General features: G+C 34.7%; 1 protein-coding gene across 4 annotated transcripts in view; it reads left to right on the top strand.

The window, feature by feature from the left end:
- The window catches only part of PTPRZ1 (protein tyrosine phosphatase receptor type Z1), a 162564-nt gene that overhangs the window by 80961 nt on the left and 57342 nt on the right, over positions 1–24261 (top strand). For all 4 annotated transcript variants that reach the window (XM_039860686.1, XM_039860689.1, XM_039860688.1 and 1 more), the window contains exons 3-8: positions 9855–10034; positions 12197–12348; positions 15217–15312; positions 15810–15876; positions 19592–19749; positions 19904–20054. In XM_039860686.1, coding sequence (XP_039716620.1) covers positions 9855–10034; positions 12197–12348; positions 15217–15312; positions 15810–15876; positions 19592–19749; positions 19904–20054 — 804 coding nt within the window. The remainder of the gene's footprint in view (positions 1–9854; positions 10035–12196; positions 12349–15216; positions 15313–15809; positions 15877–19591; positions 19750–19903; positions 20055–24261) is intronic.

The following is a 24261-nucleotide window of genomic DNA, read 5'->3' as shown; positions in this document are numbered from 1 at the left end:
CATGCACAGACTTACTCCCTGACGAACTTACTCTGCGATCCAGTGCCGGGGCAACAGTTCAAAACATGTCAGGAACACGTGGAGAGGAACTGAATTGTCTGGTTTCAGGGAGAGGGCTGGAGGGGCAGCTTTCTCCCAGACAGAAGTGCTGACAGAAGCCATTATTTCTTTGTTGAGCTCTTCCCCCATTCATTTGCAAGCGAGCATCAAGTCTGAGTCTCTATAAACCTGACTAACACCATTTGCCCCACCCTGGTGATTCCCGGAGACCCTACTCCACCCACATCACAGGATCATCAAGCCACTTCCAGTGGCTTTTCTATACAAATAGCCTGTGTTAGCTCATGCTGCAGACTTTCCTAAAATCTATCAAAGATTCACAAATCTCAAACAACCAGTGTCTGGCCTCAACATTCTCTGTACCGCTTACTAAGCAGCCCCAAGCCTGGCACTAGGAACAGCTACCCTTAGTTCGCAGCTTAACCTCTCCCAGGCATCTCCAAGACCAGAACAAGTGGCAACCTTCTGCAGATTACTTTGTACCTCATACCAGGTGGCCATAGCCTAGGCACAGGTAGCAGCTAACCCTGGCCTGCACCAGAGCCCCTCCTAAGAGGTCCCAGACCCAACAAACCCAGTGGCCAGCTTCATACCATGCCAGAGGACCACCCAACCATCTTAACAAATGACACACCCAGACTTGGCAGGGCATAAGAGCCCTGCTAAAGCAAATTCTGCTATGTACGGTCAGCCCCTACACTACAGCTCCTCCACTGTAGTCATGGGCAATCCTCACAATCTGCCTGTGGGTCAGTTCTTACTATTAACATGCAAACAGCAATCAAGCTCAACTACAACAGGAGGGCACACACAACCCACACAAAGGACACACTTAGAGCACCTACCTCAAATGACCAGGAAGATTGCACCACTAGGCCCCAGAGGACACCTACTACATAAGGCCACTCTACCAAGACTGAGAGACATAGCAGCTTTACCTAATACATAGAAACAAACACAGTGAGGCATCCAAAATGAGGAGACAAAGGAACATGTCCCACACGAAAGAACAAAACAATTTCCAGAAAAAGAACTAAATAAAACAGAGACAAGCAATCTACTAGATGCAGAGTTCAAAACACTGGTGATAAGGATGCTTAATTAAGGGAAGACTGATAACTTTAACGAAGAAATAGAAAACATTAAAAATAGTCAAAAATTAATACAGTGACTGAAATGAAGAACATTAGAGAGAATCAATAGTAGATCAGATGAAGCAGAGGATTGAACGAGTGATTTAGAAGATAACGTAGCAGAAAATACCTAATCAGAAAAGCAACAAGAAAATGAGGATCATTTAAGGAGCCTTGGGGACAACATCGAGCATAACAACACTCATATCATAGGAGTACCAGAAGGAAAAGAGAGAGAGCACAGAAACCTGAAAGCCTATTTGAAGAAATAATGATGGAAAAATTTCTTAATCTGATGAAGGAAATAGATTTACAAGCCCAGGAAGTGCAGAGAGTCCCAAACAAGATGAATCAAACAGGCCCATACCAAGACACATCATAATTAAAATGCCAAAGATTAAAGATAAAGAGAGAATCTTTAAAGCAGCAAGAGAAAAACAGTTACCTACCTACAAGGGAACGCCCATAAGACTGTCAGCTGATTTCTCAACGGAAACTTTGCAGGTCAGAAAGGACTGGCACAAAATATTCAAAGTGGTAAAAAGCAAGGACCTGCAACAAAAATTACTCTACTTAGCAAAGCTATCATGTAGAATTGAAGGCCAGATAAAGAGTTTCCCAGACAAGAAAAAAACTAAAGAAGTCCATCACCACCAAACCCGTAAACAAAAAATGCTAAAGGGACTTCAAAAACAAGAAGGAGGAGGAGGAAGAAGAGGAAAAAGGTAAAAATGTGAATAATAAAATGGCAATAATTATGTACCTATAAATAATTACTTATATAACTAATACATAACTGGATTAAATGCGCCAATCAAAAGATAAGGTAGTGAAATGAATAGGAAAAGACCATTACGTATGCTGCCTACAAGAGACTCACTTCAGATTGAAAGACATACAAACTGAGAGAAAAGAGATAGAAAAAGATATTTCATGAAAATAGAAATGAAAAGAAAAAGCTGGGATAGCAATACTTATACCAGACAAAATAGACTTTAAAACAAAGGCTATAACATGAGACAAAGAAGGACCCAGCAATTGCACTTCTGGGTATTTATCTAAAGAAACCTAAAACACTAATTTAAAAAGACATATGTATCGCTATTATCATTGCAGCATTACTTAAAATAGCCAAGATATGGAAGCAACCTAAATATCCATTGGTAGATGAATGGGCAAAGAAGATGTGGTACATATATACAATACAATATTATTCGGCCTTTAAAAAGAATGAAATCTTGCCTTTTGCAATAACATGGATGGACCTAGAGGGTATTATGCTAAGCGAAATAAGTGAGACAAAGACAAATACCATGAGATTTTACTTATATGTGGAATCTAAAAAGTAAATGAACAAACAAAACAGAAACAAACTCATAAATATAGAGAATGTTTAATGGTTGCCAAATGGGAGGGGTGTTGGGGGATGGGTGTAAAATGGGAAGGAATTAAGATATCAAATAGCCAGTTATAAAAACAGTCACAGGGATGTAAAATACAGCCTAGAGAATATACTCAATAATATTGCAATAACTGTGTATTGTGTCAGATGAGTACTAGACTTATCGGGATAATCACTTCATAAGTTATGTAAATGTCTAATCACTATGTTGTACACCTGAAACTAATATAATATTTTACGTCAACTGTAATTGAAAATTAAAAAATTATTTTAAAAAATATTCCCGAATCTTTCAAAACAACATCCTGCTTTCAGTCCTTAATTGTGTTAGTTTTTATTTCCATAATTTCTTGCCTTCACTAAATTCTTCTTTATTTCTCTATAGGAGTCATTTCATTTTCTGATTAAAGTAATGGTTAAATTATGGCCCTTTAGAGTATCATTTTACTTGTTCTTCTTATTGATTTCATTTATACCTACCACAGATTATCGGGCTTTGATTTATATTGTCACAGTAATAGTATTTTACTATGCCAGTGTCCTTAAGTCATTTTCATTTTGTGTTTTTATATTTCTCCTGTGGTCTGAAAAATATTAAGTTGTTTATTGTATTATAGAGCAGTTGTTTTGATTGTCATTTCTTAGGTTTTGTTTGTTTGTTTACTTTGGATTTTTCCAACTAGAAAAATCCTAAAATTTTAAACAAGACCTTTGAAATAAATTTCCAATCTCTCTCCCTATTTATACTGAACTTCAGTTAATAATTTTCTTAAATATCATAGAACACAGGGAACATTTGTGCCAGCCCTTTTCTAAATAAATTGACAACTACCTTCTCTGGCATGTGTAACCCCCTGTCTATTAGATATATCAGGCAGGTTTGCAAAGATTTTCTACTGTCCTGATGTGAGTCCCATTAGAACAGATAATAAAGAAAAATGCAGCCTTGACTAAACAGATTCTCATTTTGAAATTCTTTGCATTTGATCTGCTTTCACTGCAGCTTTACTAGCAGCCATTATCTACAATTCGCCAACTGCTTTGCTCTTCGTAGCTCCAAAAACACTAACAGGCATGCTGATTTGTGCATTTAGATACATATTCGTTCTGCTTTTCATCATGGGAAGTTATCTCAGACATCTTTTTTCTTCACTTTCAATCAGCTTATATGATGAATTTACTGGTGTGACTGACATAAAATTACTTTGTGATTGTTTTTTAGTACTTTCAGGTTAGTTTCTTATCTTCGAGGAAGCCCCCATTTCTCAAGCAGCTGACTGCTGCATCTGAAAAGTGTCCACTTAAATATATCATCTTTCCATTTTGCTGGAGTTCTAAAATCTCTGCTACGTTTTCATTGAAAATAACACTGGTTTATTTCATTTTTATATTTGAATAAACTTAAATTTGAATCCAGGTCATTTACCACTAATAGCTTTATACTATTTAAGTGACTTTTTAATGTTGGCTTTTGGTGTCTTTGTTAACATATGGAAAGTCCAAAGTAATCTATAAAGCTGTGCCTTATAGTGTATTAAAGCATTTATTCATTCAGAAAATGTGTATTTAATCCTTCAGTGGAAGGTTCTAAGAATTGGTGCTAAAATTACAACATGAATAAGAGATAGATATATTGTAGTTCAAATAAGTACAAGGTGTTTTAGTCCATTGGAGCCGCTATAACAAAATACCATAGGCTAGTAGCTTATAAACAACAGAAATTTATTTCCCACAGTTCTGGAGGCTGGGAAGTCCAAGATCAAGGCTCTGGCAGATTCAGTGTCTAGTAAGGGTCATTTCCTAGGCTGCTATCTTTTCACTATAAGGGCAAGGGATCTTTCTGGGTCTCTTTTATAAGGGCACTAATCCCATTCATAAGGGTTCAACCCTCATGACCTAATCACCTCCCAAACACCCCATCTTCAGATACCATCACATTGGGGATTAGGATTTCAACAGATGAATTTTGAAGAGACGTAAACATTCAGTACCTTGAGCAGGGATTCTGTAAAAATCAACTGGAGACAAATAGTTGATGCCTATGAAAATGTCCACTAATCATACAACTTCTCCTTATCTGCCTGTTCTACATTCCTGCCAGTTTAACATCTTTGATAAGACTGCTGTGGGCTCTTTTACCCTTTGAAAGCCTCTGTACATCCCACTGGCCTACCCAGGTCCGTTTGATCACAGTCTGCCTTTCTGTCTCCATCTGTAGAATTCCTCGGCATCCACTCTTTACTCAGTGGACCAGGCTGAACTGCTCACTCCTCTTTTCTGCCACAATGAGCTTACTCGTGCTTACAACTCAACCATAGATGTTCTGGGTTCCCTCTGCCTGTTGCAGGTTCTTACCCATCTCCCATGGCTTGAACGTGTGCTTTTGATATCCATGTTGACCTTTCAGCCTGTCTACTCCTTTAGGCATCTGTCTACTTTTTATGTAACATGCCCCACTCTTCTGAAATGCAAGAATAATCAGGCAAGCCAACAAACTCGAACTCATGTATATCTCCTACAAAGCCTAGAATTGCTTTCAATTCTGCTTGGAATAGACTGCTTGGTGTGTAAATACTGAATACATTCATTTGGTGCACAAAGACTATTTCATAAACATTTAATTTGTTCTCCTATGTGCCAGACTGGGAGGTTGGCAATAAGATACAGATGAAATAGATACATTAACAAACAAAATACAATCTGTTAAGCACTCCAATAGAAATAAGCACAGGAAATCTATAGGAGTGGTACTAATTCAGGTGAGTCAATAAATGGATGAAGAATGAATGACTATGAATAATTTATTTCAGTTTTCTAGAGCTGACATTTAGTGCTCTGCAAACTTCCTTATGGGCAAATCTGCCTGATAATTTTGTGTTGCAACTACAGTGAGTGTCCTATTTTATTCCTCCCCCACGTTCACTAATAACACTCCATGGATCACTACACAGTTATAATGAAATCTGTATACTTGCTTTCTCCTGTACATCATCTTGTCTTTAACCACTACGTGGACTGATGTATTTGATTGCAACATTATAAATATTAATTTGGTAATTTTAAAAATAACGTTTAAGCATAAAATTGATCTAATATTTCATTATTAAAGACAGGTAAAATATATTGAATGCTTCTTTGATCTAAGTTTCAACCTTGTGCACAATTTTAATACTTTATTAATGTACTCTCTTTGGTTTTCTACATACAACGATTTGAAACAACCTTATTTCAGAGTCCTTTGCAAAAAGAATCTCAAGTGGACTTTTTCTGTTTTATAGCCTTTTCACTAAAAGATCTCTTTTTATGGACTTTCCGTTTTATAGCTTTTTCATAAAAAATTGTTTTCCCTATTCTAGCTTTTTTATTTTGTCTTTTAATCACAAAAATTAAGGAGGCTTCTTGAATCTGTACTGTACTTGGTACCATGATTTAGTAGGTATTTTAAACTAGGTCCACACTCAGTATAATCATTCAATGCACTTTAAACACAATGCACTTGTTACTCAGAATCATCATGCTACAAAATGTTGGACACCATTTAGGTTGGCCTGAATGTCTTTCTTGATATCCTTCAGAAGTTTAGTAGGGAATACTCAACAAAATTAATTGTCATATAACTGTCAAATGTACCTACCCGTAGCTGAGTTTAGAAAATTTGTTATTGTTTGTCATTTTTTTCCTGTTGCCATTTCATGTTAGAGCCCTATGAGCTCAAACTCAAAACAAAAGACATCATTTCTTGTCTGATTTAGTCATTCAACAAATGTTTATAAAATATGTACTATGTCCAGGGCTTTTTTCTAGGTTCAAGAGTATGCGAACAAATAAACATAATTAATATCTTAGGAGAACAAAAGTAAGGTAAAGAGAGGGAGTTGAGAATGCCCAAGGGAGGGAAGCGAATTTTATATGGAATGTTCACAGAAAGCCTCTTCAGCGAGCAGAGACCTGATTGAAATAAGAAGGTAGGCGAGAAAGCCTTGCAAGCATCAGGCTGAGCACTTCAGGAAACATTCCAGGAAGAGGTGGCAACAAGCACTGAGCCCTTAGGCTCAAAGAACAGAAGAGGAGCCAGCATGGCTAGAGTAGAGTGATCACCACAGAGCGTCGGGAAATGACATTAGAAAGGATGTGAGCAGTGATGTCATATGGGATCTGCCAGCCATGGTAAGGGGTTTATATTTTATTTTGAGTGAGATGAAAAGGTATTGGAGGGACCTAAGCCAAGGAGTGACACACAATCTGATATATATTTTAATAGATTACTTTAGATACTGATCGTATTAGTTTTCTTACACTGCATAAAAAATTATTACAAATTTAGTGGCTTAAAACAAGAAGTATTTATTATCTCACGATTTCATGGGTTCAGGGCCAGAGAGGAGGGACCATTTATCTGGATTCTCTGCTCAGGTTCTCATTAGTCTGAAATCAAGGTACGAGCTGGGCTGTGTTCTTATTTGAAGCAAAGAGTCCTGTTCTACACTTATGCAGGTTGTTGGCAGAATTCATTTCCTTGTGGTTGCAAGATGGAGGTCCAGGTCCCTGATTTTTGTTTGTTCGTTGTTCGTCTGTTTTTGTCATCCTAACCAATTTTTCTACTATAGTAAAAAAAAAAAATCATAACCTAACACTTACTGTCTTAACCATTTTTTAAATGTACAGTTCAGTAGTGTTGAGTACACTCACATGGTTGCGAAACAGATCTTTAAAATTTTTTCATCTTGCAGATCTGAAACTCTACCCATTAAACAGTTCTGCTTTTCTCCTCCCTCCCATCTCCTGGTAACTACCATTCTGCTCTGTCTCCATGAGTTTGACTACTTTAGATACTGTATATAAGTGGAATCACACACTATTTGTCTTTTTGTGACTGGCTTATTGTTTGTTTGTTTTTGCCTGCTCTCAGCCTGGGACTACTCACTAGCCACATACCCCTCTCACAACCTGGTACTTTACTTCTTCAAAGCCAGCAGGGGAACCTCACACTTTGAATCACTCTCTCTCCAACTTGCCAAGACAGAGCCTTCTGTAACATAACATATCACATCAGGGACTCCCCCATCACCTTTGCCATATAATGTAACCTAATCAAAGGAATAACTACCCCCATTATGTTCACAGGGGCTGCCCATCTTCAAGTGAGAAGGGTTATACAGGGCATGTACAACAGGGTGTGGGAATTTGGGGGACCATCTCAGAATCCTGCCTATCATATAAGTGGAGAACAGAATTGTGGAAAGAGCAGAAGAAGCTGGAGACCAATTAGTGGGCACTGGAGATGTCTAAGCCATCACTTCTCAAAATTTAATGTGTATGTAAATCTCCTGGGGATTGTGTTAAAATTAGATTCTGACTTAGTATGGCTACGGTGGAGACCTGACTCTCCTAACAATCTCGTAGGTGATAACAGTGCTGCTTGTAGAATATCAAAACCTAAGCTAATGATGACAAGGGGTTGGGCTAGGCTGCTAACAGTAGAGATGAGAAATGGTCTGACTGGGGATATGATTTGAAGGCAGACCCAAAAGGGCTTGCTAAGGAAGAAATGGAGGCATCAGGATGACTTCTAAATTAAAGGATGACAGAGATTGTAGGAAGAGCTGGTTTCAGGGCAGAAATCCAGTGTTCAGTTGTGGATAAGCCAAAATAGGATCCAAATAGAGATGATTATTAAATGCTATGAGAAATAGCATGTTTATAAATCATATGCAGTGATACTAACTTGAATTTTTATGTTTGTGTGTACCGTGACTATGAGACTCTTGCTAAGTGTCTTGGAATTTATTGCACTATATTAAAAAATTTAAGCAATACGGAGAGCCTTATTGAATCGTGTTGCAGTTTCTCTCTCAGCTTCACTTGCATTGACATTAGTAAAACAAACAGTGTTTTCCTGTCCTCATGCCAATGTCCTTTACGGTGAAACTAATATAGTATTACTGAAATCCTTATAGCTATTCCTAGAAGTCTACATGTGCATCACTGTGAGTATTTAAAGCATTTGGTACTCAAGTACTCATGGAATAACACTAGATTTTAAAATTAAAAAAAAAAAATAGTTTCAGCACCTGTTGATTTTGGTAGATGCCTCACTAGGAGATGAATTACCTAATTTTCTCTGGCTATGTAGGCCGTTTCATGGTGTGACTAATGACTATTTCTTTCCTGGGCTAAATTATGCAAAGTTAGGTTTGCCACATTATAAGAGCTTGCGTGAACGTCAATCCTCATTGATTCCTTATTACAAAAAGTACATGTCATAGGCTGGGGTGTTACGGAAGGTTTGTTTACTTATAATTTCCCTAAGCATCAACCATGTAAAATCTTGGCCTTACCCATACTTACTTTCTGAAAGAAAAGCATTTGCAAGGATATATTTTGAAAACTGTGCTTTCACCTTGCTCTTTAATGTCATGGTTGCAGAAATGCTAGAGTTTAGCCAGAGAAAAGTTTAAGACTCGGACTTGCAACATTTCGTGTATTTTAATAGACCTTTCAATAAAACATACCTGTTCTTAACACTGCTTGGGTGCTAGCTACATAATGTCCTAATGTAATAAGGTAATGAGAGATGGGTCATCGTTTTAGATAAAAGTGAAATAAAGCAGCACAGGGCTGTTTTGGTTTAAAGGACTGTTCATTCTGTGGAACAGGTGAGCATTCCCTTCGCCATAGGCCAAAATCTTTATAGAAAGTCCTGTTCCATTTTTCTTATTGTTAAACAATAAGACCTAGTAGGTTTTATGACCAGAAGAAAGGGTGGGGTGGGGAAAAAGAGATATTTCAAGGATAGCCAGGTGATTATGTTTCTATAAATAAGACTCTTGAGTGTATGGAAATTAAACCAAATCATTCAGTGGCAGAGGTGAGAGAAGGTCTGAAGGGGCCTACCCCCTTGGAGAGTGCTAAGGAGGTCTGTCATCTGGACACTGTTAACACTGGAACCCTGAGCTAGGACTGGCTACCTTATACAACAATTAGGCTTTCTATTGATTTGGAAGAGTGTGATGGCTAAAGCAAGCCAAGTTGATCCCTGCACTTGCTGTGTTTGTTCTATAGGCCTCTTTGTATATTGTATCGTATTAAAACCCAGAATCTGAATCTAGGTATAAATGTTTTGTGAATTAGTTTAAAGCTGTCCCTATTTTCCCTACTAGTGTTTATATTATAATATAATAGATTGACTACTTTATAATATAAAATTTAGCTTTTTCATGGTAACTTAAGAACCTAACTTTATTGTTTTCTTTTCCTAGGAGCACTGAATCAAAAAAATTGGGGCAAGAAATATCCAACATGTAATAGCCCCAAACAATCTCCTATCAATATTGATGAAGATCTTACACAAGTAAATGTAAATCTTAAGAAACTCAAATTTCAAGGTTGGGATAAAACATCTTTGGAAAACACATTCATTCATAACACTGGGAAAACAGGTAAAATATTTGCATTTCGTTCATGACTTCATTATGTTTATTGAACTGAGAATATGTTTAGATTAGTTTCATTTGATTTTTCTTTGAATAATATACTATGAACTGGATGGAAATTTTAGGGAGACAAAACCAAGTAGAGCACAGAAAGTTGAAAGTTTAGACAACATTTTGGAAATGTGTACAAAAAAATAAAATGACCTGTCATCACATTATGTTCTTCAGAAATATAACGATGATGATGCTTTCACTAGAAAATGTGATAAAGATAATGTAATATAACTTAATAAGTCCATCACCAGTTAATCACTTAGCCCATCAGGATTTCCTTTTCTTGGGCATTATAGTTTGATCTTGTCTGCTCAGCCTCATACTATATTCAGTAATTGGATATGAGAAAAGCAATCAAGTATAACTGAATTTTAAGAAAAGGAATTACTAGCCCTTCTATATAGAAAGTTTTAAATTACATCCAATCCTTAGGAAGTAGTCATTAAGTGCTTTTTTCTTTTGAGACTATCTTTTTAAAAAAACATGTAAAATATAATACTATAAAAATTTCAGTAAAAGCTAGATGGACAAAATAGTTTTTTAAAAATGAACATCTTTCCTTTTCTGAAACTATATTTTAAATGAAATTGTATATGTATCAGGAAGTTAGATAAAAACAAATATACTCAGGAAGAAAAGATTAGGAAAAAATATTCAAAATTATAATAGTAACCAAGTTGGGCTGGTTTGACCATTAGTAAATTTCTTCTCTATTTTCCATATTTTAGTAGTGTACTTATTTGAATGTAGTAATTTAATTTTAAATATCATAAGGATAGGAATTTTTCTATGTGTCTGATATGTAATAAGTACACAATAACTATTTGTTAAATGAATAATTAAGACAAATTTTACATTATGATATATTGTTAATTAAATACATAAAAGTATATTGCCCCAAATCTTGACATTTTCATTATAGGTTTTGAAGGCTGTTACAAAGCAGTAAGCCACGTAATTTCTGCTTTATTTTTCCAGGTAGACTGTGGTCAAGCACTTGATCTTTAGAGCCACACTTTTTGGGTTTAGTACTGGCTTTTAAAATATATTGTAAAACTTTGAGCAGGTTACTTTCTGTGACTCAATCTCATTTTCTGTAAAATAGAGATGATAATGGTGTCTCCTTCCTAGGATTGTGTGAGGATTGAATGTTTAATTCATGTAGAGTACTTAGCATAATGACTGGCACAATGAAAGTGATAAATAAATGTTGATCATTATTGTTACTGTGTTTGTTCTTATATGATTATAATTATTAATGGAAATTTCTATCTCTAGTTGTCTGGCCAGTATGTTAGCTTCACTCCCTAATGCCAACAGTGGTTTCTGTCTGATGGAACAAAGACTAAGTCTGATTGAGAGACATTAAAGTCTTGCGTTAGCAATATACAAATGATGTATTATAGAATTGTCCACTTGAAACCTATATTATTTTCTTAACCAACATCACCCCCAATAAGTTAAACTTTAAAAAAAAATATTGCAATAAGCTCTCAAGAGAATCATGAGTCTCCAGATGACTCAAAAAATACGATCAGACAATACCTACTGTGGAACTAAAATAAGAGAGTTTAAGATTCTGAAAGTCGCCACTCAGAGTGAACACATGAGATAGCCAAAACCCCTTCGATGGGAATGGGTTTCCTCCTTCCTTACCACAGATTCTGGAGCTTGATGAAGGCTGGGGTGGTATTTGGAAGGATAAGGAGAGGAATTGAGTTGAAAGTGTGATGGTGGGGGGCATACTCCCAAGAGACGATATTCTTCTCTCCACTCTTCTGTTCCTTCTCCCTTTACTCTGTCTCCTATCTATTAATGCCTTAGGGAAGCAGAGCAAACAAATAGGGCAGGTGGACTGGCTGCCTTCTGCTATCAGGGTCCTACAGCATTTAAGATCTTCGGTTTAGTTTATATTTATGGCAAAAAGATACATTAGGTGTATTGTACAATTACAAATTCACCTTCTAGAACGGCAAATTATTTTTTTAATTTATCAAATAAGTGATTTCCTTAACGTATTTTAATAGAAGAAAATTTAGTTGAAATTTGTAACTTTGTTTTCAGAAACTTAGATGCAATTTTATTGTGTGTGTGGCTTATTATTTTTTTTTTAGTGGAAATTAATCTTACTAATGATTACCATCTCAGTGGAGGAGTTTCAGAAATGGTGTTCAAAGCAAGCAAGATAACTTTTCACTGGGGGAAATGCAATATGTCATCCGAAGGATCAGAACATAGTTTAGAAGGACAAAAATTTCCACTTGAGGTAATGAATACTTCTGCTGGTTACTATTTCATTTTATAAATCACTGAGATTTTATTTAACATATAATTCGATTAATTTGTAATAAAATCTTATAATTTATACAGTTATATATTTTTTTACTTTGTTAATGTCTGTCTTTTTTATTAAAGTCAATAATAGACATATTTGATTTTCCACTTCCCAATAACCCAGAGTGCCACATTATAGATGATCAATAAATGTTATTGAGTAAGGGAATGAATAAAAATTTTCCATATCTCAGTAGGAAAAGAAAGGGAAATTTATCAACATACTGAAGGATCAAAGAAATGCAAAATGAGATCAGAAAAATTTTCAGCTTTTTTGGGAAAATAAGTATAATTACAATAAATAATGAGTGTGCAGTGAAATAAACATTTGCATACATGTCTGCAATACATGAAAGAGTATAAATTGGTAGACTTTCTGGGCAGCAGTTTGCTTGTTTTTTATCAAGAACTTTAAATATTTTGTTCTCAATACCCACCATTTCAATTTGTAGCAATTTAGTCTAAAAAAAAACGAAGATACGCTCAAAAAATGTATATGCAAAGATTTATTTACAAGAATAAAAAGTTGAAACAAAAGGAAATGATTAAATACAGTATGATGGAATGTTATAGATCTTGTAAAAATCATGGTTTTGATTAATTTACTCAAAAAGATTCATCATAAGATATTAAAGCTTTTTACTTTTTTAACAATACTAATGCTTTTAAAATCAATATAAAATAATTTGTATGGTATTATCATTTTAATTTTGTAAGACATGAAAACTAATTAGTGACCAACAGTACAGAGTCTGAGTCAAATGGACTAGGTTTAAAGACTGACTTCACCGTTCAGTTATTATAGACATGACGTTGTTAAAATTATTTAATTTACCTAAGCTTCCATTTCTTTCCTGTGAAATTGACAAAATTGACAAAAGAGTAATAGCACCTGCCTTCTGAAGTTACTATGAGGATTAAACAAGAGAATAAATTATTACTAATGTAAAAATGATTGAGGGAAATCAAGAAAATGTTAACAGTGATTTTCTCTTGGTGATGGCATATGAGTGCTTTTTCTCCTTTAAAATTCCTGTATTTTCGAAACTACATTTAATAAAACAGTATTAGTTTATAATCCAAAATGTTTATTGATAATAAAAATAAGACTACAGTGAATTATCTCTTAAAGGGCTAAAAATTTTTAATGTGGATAAGCGCATTCAAATTTAGAGCTTATAATTTATTTTTTTTAATATACGAAATATTCTTAAAGAAAAGCACATGTATCAAATATGGTTTGCCAATGAAATAAAAGCCAATTCATTAAACACATAACATTCACACTTCTGAGAGTTTACCGCTCTGACCTTGTTACTTATTTAGTACAAAGATGAAAGTCAAGAAAATCTCTTAGCAACATAAGCTCTGAACCCTCAAAATAAATGGTACAGAATCTGTGCATAAAGCTCATATATTTTTCTTATCTGAAAAGGCATCTCTCGGTGGTGTTTGTTTGTTGTCAGTTTTAAACTCTCCCCTTGTCATTGTGCAAGCAGAGACACTAAGGGACATCCTCGACTTGCCCTTTTTTCAGAATGTCTTCACATTCTACAATCAGGTCTTCTCAATTCTGTTCCTAAATGATGTGAGAGGTCGGAAAAAAGTTCAAACCACCTTTGTCTTTTACTTGGATTATTAAATGGCCCTGAAGTGGTCTCCTCCCTCTGTCTTAATCTCTTCCACTCAACTCCCTTTCCCCCCAGCCCTGCACCCTCCCCTGTCCCCTCCCTACCCCATTAGCTGAAATGCATCAGGACTCACCTTGCTCACTGGACCAAACTGCAGGCAGGCACTGCCTCACAGACCTTCCTGGTGTGCGCCCTGCCTACCCCTCCAGCTTGCTCTCTCTCCTCTTCTCTCACCTATGCTCAGCTGAAATCACAACAAGCTACTTCCCATTTCCCACGTTTCTCATATTTTCTTGCCTGTTGGCCTTTCCCAGAGCCGGTCCCTCTGATGAACACACATTCATCTCTTCTGCCTTTTCATCTGTAAACTTTTAAGCTGCTCATCCTTCAGGGGTCAGCTTAGAAAGGCTTTGGTGATCACCCAAGGCAGGTGATCCTCTGCTGTCGTCTACTTCACACCTGCCATTTCTCGGATCAGAGCCCTAACCATTAATCTTCTCAGAGCCTTTCTGCTCTTCTCGTAATTACACTTATAAACTAGCTGAGTTACCTGACTCCCAAGCCCACAACACGAGGAACACCAAATTATAAGTTAGAGGCTGTTATCGATAGATATATTGCCTGAAATAAAAATTAACAAGAGATAGCCTCACAGCAGGAGAGGAGACTTAAAAAAGGAACTTAAAAATCCTTTGGTGTTTTTTAGGTAGAAGCAGAGAGGCCTTGAGATTTCACTATTAATAGAGTGTATGACAATAAATGTCCAAGAATCGTAACTCAGACCATCAAGAAAGGCGTGTCCAGTCAAGAAAGAATGAAACCTTATTTGAAAGAATTCCAACAAAATAGTTGAAATAACATTCGATAATTTATTACATTTGATAATTGCTCTAATAAATTATTACTTCAAGGTTGCCTGGTAATCTCGAAGTGGTAATTTCAGTTCTAGATGTGTCTGTATTTCCTTCCTCACTGCAGGATGATAAATGATAGTAAATGTAATTGTATGTACATATAATTGATAAAATATTTTGAAAATATGCAGAATATAGAATTATATCGCTTATAGGATTTTTCATGTAGAATTGATTGAGTTGGTAAGTTATTTTGTGTTTTTGACTTTTGTGAAGTCTTCGTATATAATAAAGCCATCACTTTTACATTTACAGATGCAAATCTACTGCTTTGATGCAGACCGGTTTTCAAGTTTTGAGGAAGCAGTTAAAGGAAAAGGGAAGTTAAGAGCCTTATCCATTTTATTTGAGGTAATCATTATACAGAGATTTAACACTAACTTAATTCCTTTTTTAATCACATGAAATATTGATGTGAAATGTCAAGACATACTTTGCAACAGATAGAAGACTTCACAAGTAGAATGATATCTGAGAGTCCTTTTCAAAGAGAACTCCTTGGCCAGTATGTTTAAAGAGGACTCTTGTATTTACTTATTGGTTAAATCACTTCCACCTGGAGCAAACTGTCTTATGAGTGTATAGGTGTGTTTATTTATATATGCAAGGCATCATAATGTTATAGCAGTGACTGTGAATCATAACATTTTAAAATGTACTTTTCTCAGAAAATTTAAGAGATTTAAAAGTTTTTTCGTTTTGTTTTGTTTTTACCTTGCTGTGAAAAAAAAAGTGCCTTTGGAGAACATTACAGTTGAATATTTAAAATGGCAATCACTGGCGTTTATATTTTATTGAACAGTTAATCAATTTTATCCCATTTTTAGACTGTCATTCTTCTTTAACAGGTTGGACTAGAAGAAAATTTGGATTACAAAGCAATTATTGATGGAGTCGAGAATGTTAGTCGTTTTGGTAAGCTACTTGGAGGACTCTCCTTCCAGATTCTACTTTGAATGTATATGAATTTTTACAATATTACAAAAATCAGTTGTTCCAAAAGGAAAGAGCAACCTCTTAATTTTCACACTTGATAATTTATTCATTTCTCACTACAGAACAACTTATAAATTTTTGTCACATAAAAATCATAAAATGTTAATAGTATAAGTAGGAAGTTGAAGTTTTCTAATTTTACTTTTGAAAATAATCTAATTACATCATGCATTTCAAATGTATTTATCTATTCTGTCTCTGCATTGAACATTTGTTAAAGACTCTAATTTATAATTTGAAACTAGTTAATATTATAAAAATTATGTTTTAAGTTGAAAAGGTAAGTTTAATTCAAGTTAAAATTTATTCCCTAGTGCTTTCCTTGATAAGCCCTTTGCTTTACCAACATGACAAGATTTTTGGAAGAAGATAAATGCTTACATACGACAAGATGCAATACACTTTGATAGGGTTCTCCTGACTATTTCATGGCCCTTGTAATTTGTCACAACAAATGCTTTTGACAACACAGGCAAGAGACTGCAACCTATTGTTATTATTTTATTTTTATTAAGCATTTACATATACAGTATTAATGCTGCCCTGAATTATCAATAAAGTGATCATTATTCCTCTCTGGGAAGCTGTAAAATTTGAAATCAGAAACAAAATTCATGTAGATCCTTTTCTTGAAGGCTGAAACCTGGCCTAGGATTGATTTATCTTTGTCAATTACGTGTGAGGACCTGAATTGACTGAACTTTTCGTAAGTCAGGGTTATATGACCTCCTGCAGTGCAGCTTTCATTTTTCTTGAAAGTGCAATCAAATGCAAAATGAAGCTGTTATCTCCCTCCAGATTGCAAAATTCAACATTGAATGCCAAGAGCCACACTTCATTTTTTCTCATTTAGTCAGAAAGTATTTTTTATTGAGACTGAAAGAAGGCAGCTAGTATGAATTCCTACACTTAAAATTGTATGAAAAATGAATTCTGAATGTTCTTAGGTCCTGTACCAGCCTGTAAGAACAAGAGTGATGCTAGCATCAGGTGGTTAGTTTGAACTTATGTAACGGGGGCACTTTGGCCACTTTCTCTCGAGATATCTTCAGTTATTTCTGGAGGTCTTTTGGAGGATGATCACATGAGCTTAGGAACCAATTTGCTCATGCTGATTAAAGTTTATTTATTAATATCTACTGTTTGCAAGCCATGGAGAGAGATGCTTCATTAAAGCCACTGCTGTCACATAATACCCTCCCCAAGAATATGGATCACATGTTATTTTATTCTTTTTATATCCTGACTCTTAACTTAGAAGCAGAACTAATAGTCTCTTGCACTGGCTGGGAACACATACTAGTCTGCCCTCCATTACACCATCTATCTTGTCTCTCTACCCTGCTACTTGTGTACCAGCTTCCTCCCACCTCTTTTGCCAAAAAATAAAATCATCCATGCCTATCAACTCTCCCACTAGACACTTAATGTTTCAATATACTCAGCAAGGACACCTAAGACTATAGAGCTGGTAAGTGGTAAAGCCAGAATTTAGATGCTAGTCTGTCCACAAAATTTGTTCCACTATACAGTGGAGATTTATTTATATTAGTTATATGTTTCAGAACACATATGAAACACGGGTCAATATTATTTGAATGTTGCTAGATATGATCTGTCCAAACTAAATAAGTTAAGTCTTTTACAGTTAAACGTTTCCATTTTGAGAGTTCTTGGATTAAATCTACTTTACAGTCTAGAAAATTCTCCAGTGTAATCAACTGATGTTTTCCCAACATTGATCTTTTTAGTCTACTCCAGCTCTAAACTCTATGAACACGGAACATACCCAGAAAGAGTCAAAGAAAAAATTATTTCCATTTAAAAGTTAATTATTGAATGTTAATTTAGTTTTCTAATGGATTAAAACTAGATTTAGGTTGTGTATATACAACACTGTCAATTCAATCAAATAGATTTTTATTTCTAATATTTAGTCTTAAATTCAGACTGGAAACATTTGTCTATAACTTTATTAACAGCATCTTTCCTTCCTTCAAAAGTTTTTGTATCGCAGAAAAATTAACATTCGATAATTATTTAATTTTTAAATGGAAATAATTTTTTTTCGTTGAATCTTTCTGGATATGTTCAGTGTTCATAGAGTTGAGCTGGAGTAGACTATTAAGATTATCTAGTTCAGTCATTTCATTTTCTAAAGAGTAAAGTGGGGTTCAAAAATCTTGCAAAGGCTTCACTCCACTTGGAGTTTTCTCTATTTCCTCATAAAAGCTTTATTATTCTGGTCATATTTAGATCTATTTTTAGAACCAATCTGTGCAATTTATTTAGAACTAATTTGGTGTGAAGTAGAGAATCAAGATTCATTTTTTCCATATAGGTATTTAAATGATACAGTACCATTTATTGAAAATGCTATCTAGTCCAACAGCATAGTAATTTTTCCTGTCATAAATCAAGTGTGGGTCTGAATTCCATTCTCTGCCAGGATCTGTTTGTCTATTTTTCCATAAAGTTCTCACTATCATAATTTTTATTGTTTTATATAATAGTTATTCCTACCTAGTAGCAAAAACTTCATCAGCTTTGTTATTGTTCAAGAGTATCTTAACTTTTCTTTGTATTTTCAATTAAATTTTAAAATCAGCATGTCAGTTAACACACACACACACACACACACACACACATCCTCCTGGGACTTTGATTAAGATTTCATTGACTCCATAAATTAGTTTGGAGAAAATTGACACCTTCACAATACTAAATCTTCCAACTCATGAACATGGTAATTCTCATTATTTTTAGCTTTTATCTTATTTTCTCAAGAAAGTTTATAATTTTAAATACAGATGTTGTACACATAGTTTGTTAGATTTATTTGTATTTGGTATTTTCTTGCTATTGTAAGTTATATTGTTTTAAGTTTCATTTTCTATTGTTTGCTGCTGTTATACAGAAATAGATTTAAAGACACACACAGACTAAAAGTAAGGGGAATGGAAATAAAATAAATTTTTGCATATTGGTCTTGTGTGCAGTGACTTCACTAAATGCACGTATTAATTCTAATAGTTTGTAATGCTTTTCAATATTTTACATGCACAATCATTTTATTTGCAAATTATAATGTTATCATTTATTCCTTTCCGGTCTTTATGACTATTTTTTTTCTTTTTCTTACTTTATTGCACTGGCTCAGTCTTCCAGTTAATGTTAAATAGAAATGGTGATAGCAGGACATCTTTGTCTCATTCTTGATCTCTAGGGTAAAAGTTTTCAATAAGTCATTTCTAAATATGATGTTTAGTTATGGACTTTTGAAGATAATCATCAGAATAAGATTTTTTGTTTTCCGCGAACTGATATTGAATCTTATCAAATTATTTTCCTGTATTTATTGAAGTGGTCATATGATTTCTGAATATCTTTTGTGTATAAAATAATCTCTCTAGCATCTTGCTTGTGTAATGATGAAGCATCTATCACTACATAGTGACATATGTAAGAAAATTTGGAGTATGCCAGTTTTGTCATTTTTTAAATGTATCTAAAGCATTCTTGAAATTTCAGGTCTGAATAAATGCATAACAAAGCACCTATCTCGGTTTCATAGATTCAAACAGCTAAGTTCCAGAGTTGGGATTCTGCTGAGATGTGTGTTATTATCTTGTAGGGAAACAGGCTGCGTTAGATCCGTTCATATTGCTGAACCTCCTGCCAAACTCAACTGACAAGTATTACACTTACAATGGCTCACTGACGTCTCCTCCCTGCATGGACACTGTTGACTGGATTGTTTTTAAAGATACAGTGAGCATCTCTGAAAGCCAGGTAATTTTGGAAATTCAAAACAATGAAGTAATTTGAAGAAATCTAAAAAGAACGATTTTTCTAAATTTTACTACAGGATATCTGTTTTTAATTAAAGCATTAATTGATGGCCTTGGAAGTAGATATGTTATATGTTAAATTATCTTCTTTTCAGTTGGCTGTTTTTTGTGATGTTCTTACAATACAACAGTCTGGTTACGTCATGCTGATGGACTACTTACAAAATAATTTTCGAGACCAACAGTACAAGTTTTCTAGGCAGGTGTTTTCCTCATATACTGGAAAAGAAGAGATTCATGAAGCAGGTATGTATTAAAATAGAATTTTTCTACAACCCTCCCAGATTCAGTGTTGAAGGAGATCATTGGAATATAATAGAAAACATGCAAGACATAGATTGTTAGAAATATTTTGATTATTAGTTTTGTAGCTTTAGATAAACTAGTTAGCTTCTCTGAATCTTAGTTACCACAGTCAAAAAATGGCAATTAAAAAAATTCGTTCTTCCCACATAAATAACCCCATCTTTGCAGATGAGAAACACTGAGATTCAGTAAGAAAAGTGATTTTTCTGAAATACGCAGTAATAGATGGCAAAGCCACATACACACCTCCAAATTCACTTTTGACATTTGCTTGTGCTGCGAGCTATACAAAGAAATGAATAACGGACTGAGGTGTTCAGAGCTCAGGGAGATCATATCTGGTTGGGGTGATCAAGGAACCTCAGTGAGAGAACCACATTCAAGCCGAGTCTTGACATGTGATTTGAGTTGTAAAGTGTTCACGTTTGTATTGGCAGCTCCCAGAGAAGAGCTAGTGACTAGTAGGGATTGTAAGCAAATGTACTAAATTATTAAGGAATAAAAAGTAAGTCTCTTTTTCAGTTGCCTTCTTTGGGGGCAAAGAAATTTGTCCTTAGCCGGCAATGGAGAGGATGCAGGGGGAACATTTCTGCAGCACCTTCTGTGTCTCTGAAGCTGACACAGCTGTCAGAAGCCTTTGAAAGTGCCCAAAGGACACAATCAGTTACATCTACTGATTTGTCCTTTTCTTTTTTACTGGTTCATGAAGGAAATAGTTGAAGTGGCCTTTGATTTGGGGACTTAAAACCTTTCCAAGTACATGATCTTCTTTGATCTCAGCCCTGCAATGGATTTTTGGCCATGTATAATATCAATTTAACATCATCTCTTTTTGAAGATTAAACATTAAGACAGCATGTTTTTATTGTTTTAATGTGATATTCATGAAAATTGTTCATTCTTTAACAACAGCAGCAAAAAAAAAAAAAAAACAGCACAAGACAGCTGTGATGAATAGCTGCATTTAATTTGATGTTAAGTTTCAAATTAAATTGCCCCCAAAGTGAGGAAATTTAATTATATTTCTCCCGGCAGTACTAAATACTATAACATCCTGTCTAATAAATAATAGGCAATTGATTAGAAAAAAGAAACTGGATTTAACCATCTCTTTTTCTAAATTACAAATGATCAAATAACGGATTAAATAAATATGATTCTTTCTTGTCATTTATATTTTATTGAAACATTTCCAAAGCCTTTGTCTTAGCCTGATAGATCCTGTCTAGTACTTACCAGTCTTAGAGCTTACTCCTCCCCAACTAACTTACTTGTCTCGTACTGAACTCTGTCAGGTCCCCTGAAGAGGGCCAACCGCATTCTCCCAGTTTGCATTTCAATGTGCTGTTTCCTCGCTGTGGCATGTTCTTCTCTGCTGTCATCACTTGCTTATCTCCTCCTTATTCTTCAAGACTCAAGTAGACCATTGCATCCACTGGGGTGCCAGCTCCCACTCTACCTCCATCCCCACCAAGTCTGGCTCTGGTCCAGGCGCAGAACTGCGCACTCATCTAGGCCCTGTACCCATAGAGTATGAGATAAATAATGCTCATTTGGCATTGTGTGATGTGCTGGGGTGCTCCTAATGTTCTGCGCATCCAAACTTCATAGCAGTTGTTATCAAATGATAATTGTCTGTTTGTCTCCCCACCTGACGCTGAGCCCCATGACTGAAGTAACTAAGTTTTTTGCTGCTTCACCTCTATTGCTGAGCTAAAATGAAGTTCTCATTCACTAAATATTCACCAAATGACTGAAAGAATCTATTTCCATATAATACAAATATAGCAGGTTATACTTAGTGGCTGCCTCTTGCACCATTTAATGTGTAAACCCATATCAGTATATCAGTTCTGATTTAGTTTAGAACCTTGGTGTTTCCACAGTTAAGTGAAATCCAAAAGTAATAACAAAAACAGCAGTAGCTCCCATGTATTGGGTGACCCAGTGCGTTCCAGCAAGCATCGGCCTTATTTTCCTCATTTTACAGTTTGGGAAGATGATATTAAGTGGTTTGTCCAAGTTCACAGAACTAGAAAAGAATGAGTCAGCATTTGCACCCAAGTCTCTCCGATTTAAATACTTCCAAATCTTTCTCCACTATGCTTTATATTTATAAAAGAATACAACTTCTGTACATAATTTTATAATAAAAACTGATGACCTCAATGACATTAAACTTAACAAAAGTGGTATTAGCTTTTTTCACAAACCGGAATGATTGAATTCTTGCTTTTTCCATCATGAGTATTTGCGTTCGACAAGCAGTTATTACCATTTGCCATGTGCATATTCCTGTGACTTTTTTTCTTAGTTGATACACTGTCTCCTTTCTACTTTATTGAACTGAATTTGAAAATAGGCATTGAGTTTATATTTACGTTCAGTATTTTGTTTATTAAATTTAATCTTAAAATAGGTTTCGATTACATGAAAACTTTTAAAAAGTAGAAGATACACATAAGAATACAGAAGAAAATAAAAATCTCCTATAATGTCACTACAGAGAGATAACTTAGGATTTTGGTGAATATCCTTCCAGATCTTTCTCTTAAATTAAGAATATGTTATTATTTGTCACAGAAATGAAACTGTACTATATATATTTGTTTATTGAATTTGTTTTACTTAATGATATAAATATATTGCTAGTACACCATTCTTTACATACTATTCCATTGTATAATCATAACAACTTACTAAATTAAGAAATTATTAAATTAATTACTCAATTTTGGACATTCAGCTTATATTTATATATTTTTCTTTTATAAATATCTAACATCCTCATTTTGACCAAAAGAAAAGTAAGAATTGGCATGAAAATTGTCAGAATTCTGCTGTTGGTGAATGCATTGTAGAAAAATATATTTTGCAAAATATATTGCAAATAATTGCAAAAACCATGTGGAGTCTGTATATCCATGTAAACTCCTTGAGAGTAGAGATCAAGCTTTATTCACTTTTATATTCATAGCAGGAGTTCAATAAATATTTATGCATGAATGCATATTTTACCAGAATTTCAATTCTCTATTGTTGCATTTTTTATGTGGAGCTGCCATTTATTAGAAAGGCATTTCTTTTTGGCATCACAAACTGGACACTGGCTCTTCTAAGAATCTCAGAATTTTTTAGAACCATTTGCCCTAGAAGGAGTTAGTAAAAGCTGTCCTTTAGATAATAAGAAATATGTACGAATAACCCTAAAAACAGCACAAATGTAAAGTAGGTAAAGTTCAACTTTATCCCATGCCTTCCAGGTACCAGATGCCTTTCTGCTGCCTTCTTAGCCCACTAGAAGATTCTCCCATGAAGAATCAGGGGCCTCTTGAAGTACAGTGGGAAAAAGCTTGGGCTTTAAAGTCCAGTAGGCGTTTGGTTTCAAACCTCAGTGCCAGTACTCATTAGTTATATAAAAATTGTCAAGTTACTTAGTTTTCTAAACCTCAGTTTCTTCACCTATAAAAAGAGAGTTAAAATGCCACCTCGTAGGGTTGTTGTGAGTTTTAAATGAACTAAAGTTTGCAAATCAGAACAGTCCTTTGAACATAATGTGCTCTAGAATTATATTACTATTATTGTAGTGTGTGTATGTGTATGTGTGCGTGTGTGTGTGTGTGTTTGTGTGTGCATATATATATATGTATATACGGGAAGGAAACTATCACAGCAACCATGGGGTGCTATTCAAGTTTTCCATGTTAAAAGCTTTCATTTGTTGAATAAAATTATAAATGCACTTTAAATCTCATTTGTTAGCGTTGTAATATATTTAATGAAAACAAAAAACCCGATAAAATATTAAATGCTTTTCAAGGCAGGTTAGCATGAAACGAGTGTCTTTATACCCTAATGTTGTATTTGAGCTACTAGAAATTTTCGATAATTCCTTCAAAAATGTCACAATGAATTATACATCAGCAGACTCACCTTCTTGAAGGTCAGTAGTTGTAAATAGCATTCATTAAGGTCACGTGTACATTAACGATCTCTAGCCATATGCAGAAAAGTGACATGAGGATTATTTACTTCTTAGAAGATTTTGTATTACAAATCAAGCTGTTGGCAAAGTTACTGGGTATCTCTAGAGAAGATTGATTGAATTAAGAGGAATTTGAGAGATTTCTGTTGGCTATTTAATCTC

This window comes from Pteropus medius, unplaced genomic scaffold (assembly GCF_902729225.1).
Source record: "Pteropus medius unplaced genomic scaffold, Ma_sr-lr_union100, whole genome shotgun sequence".
NCBI classification, from domain to species: domain Eukaryota; kingdom Metazoa; phylum Chordata; class Mammalia; order Chiroptera; family Pteropodidae; genus Pteropus; species Pteropus medius.
The sequence above is the reverse complement of the archived record's forward strand: the minus strand, read 5'-3'. Positions and strand labels throughout refer to the sequence as shown.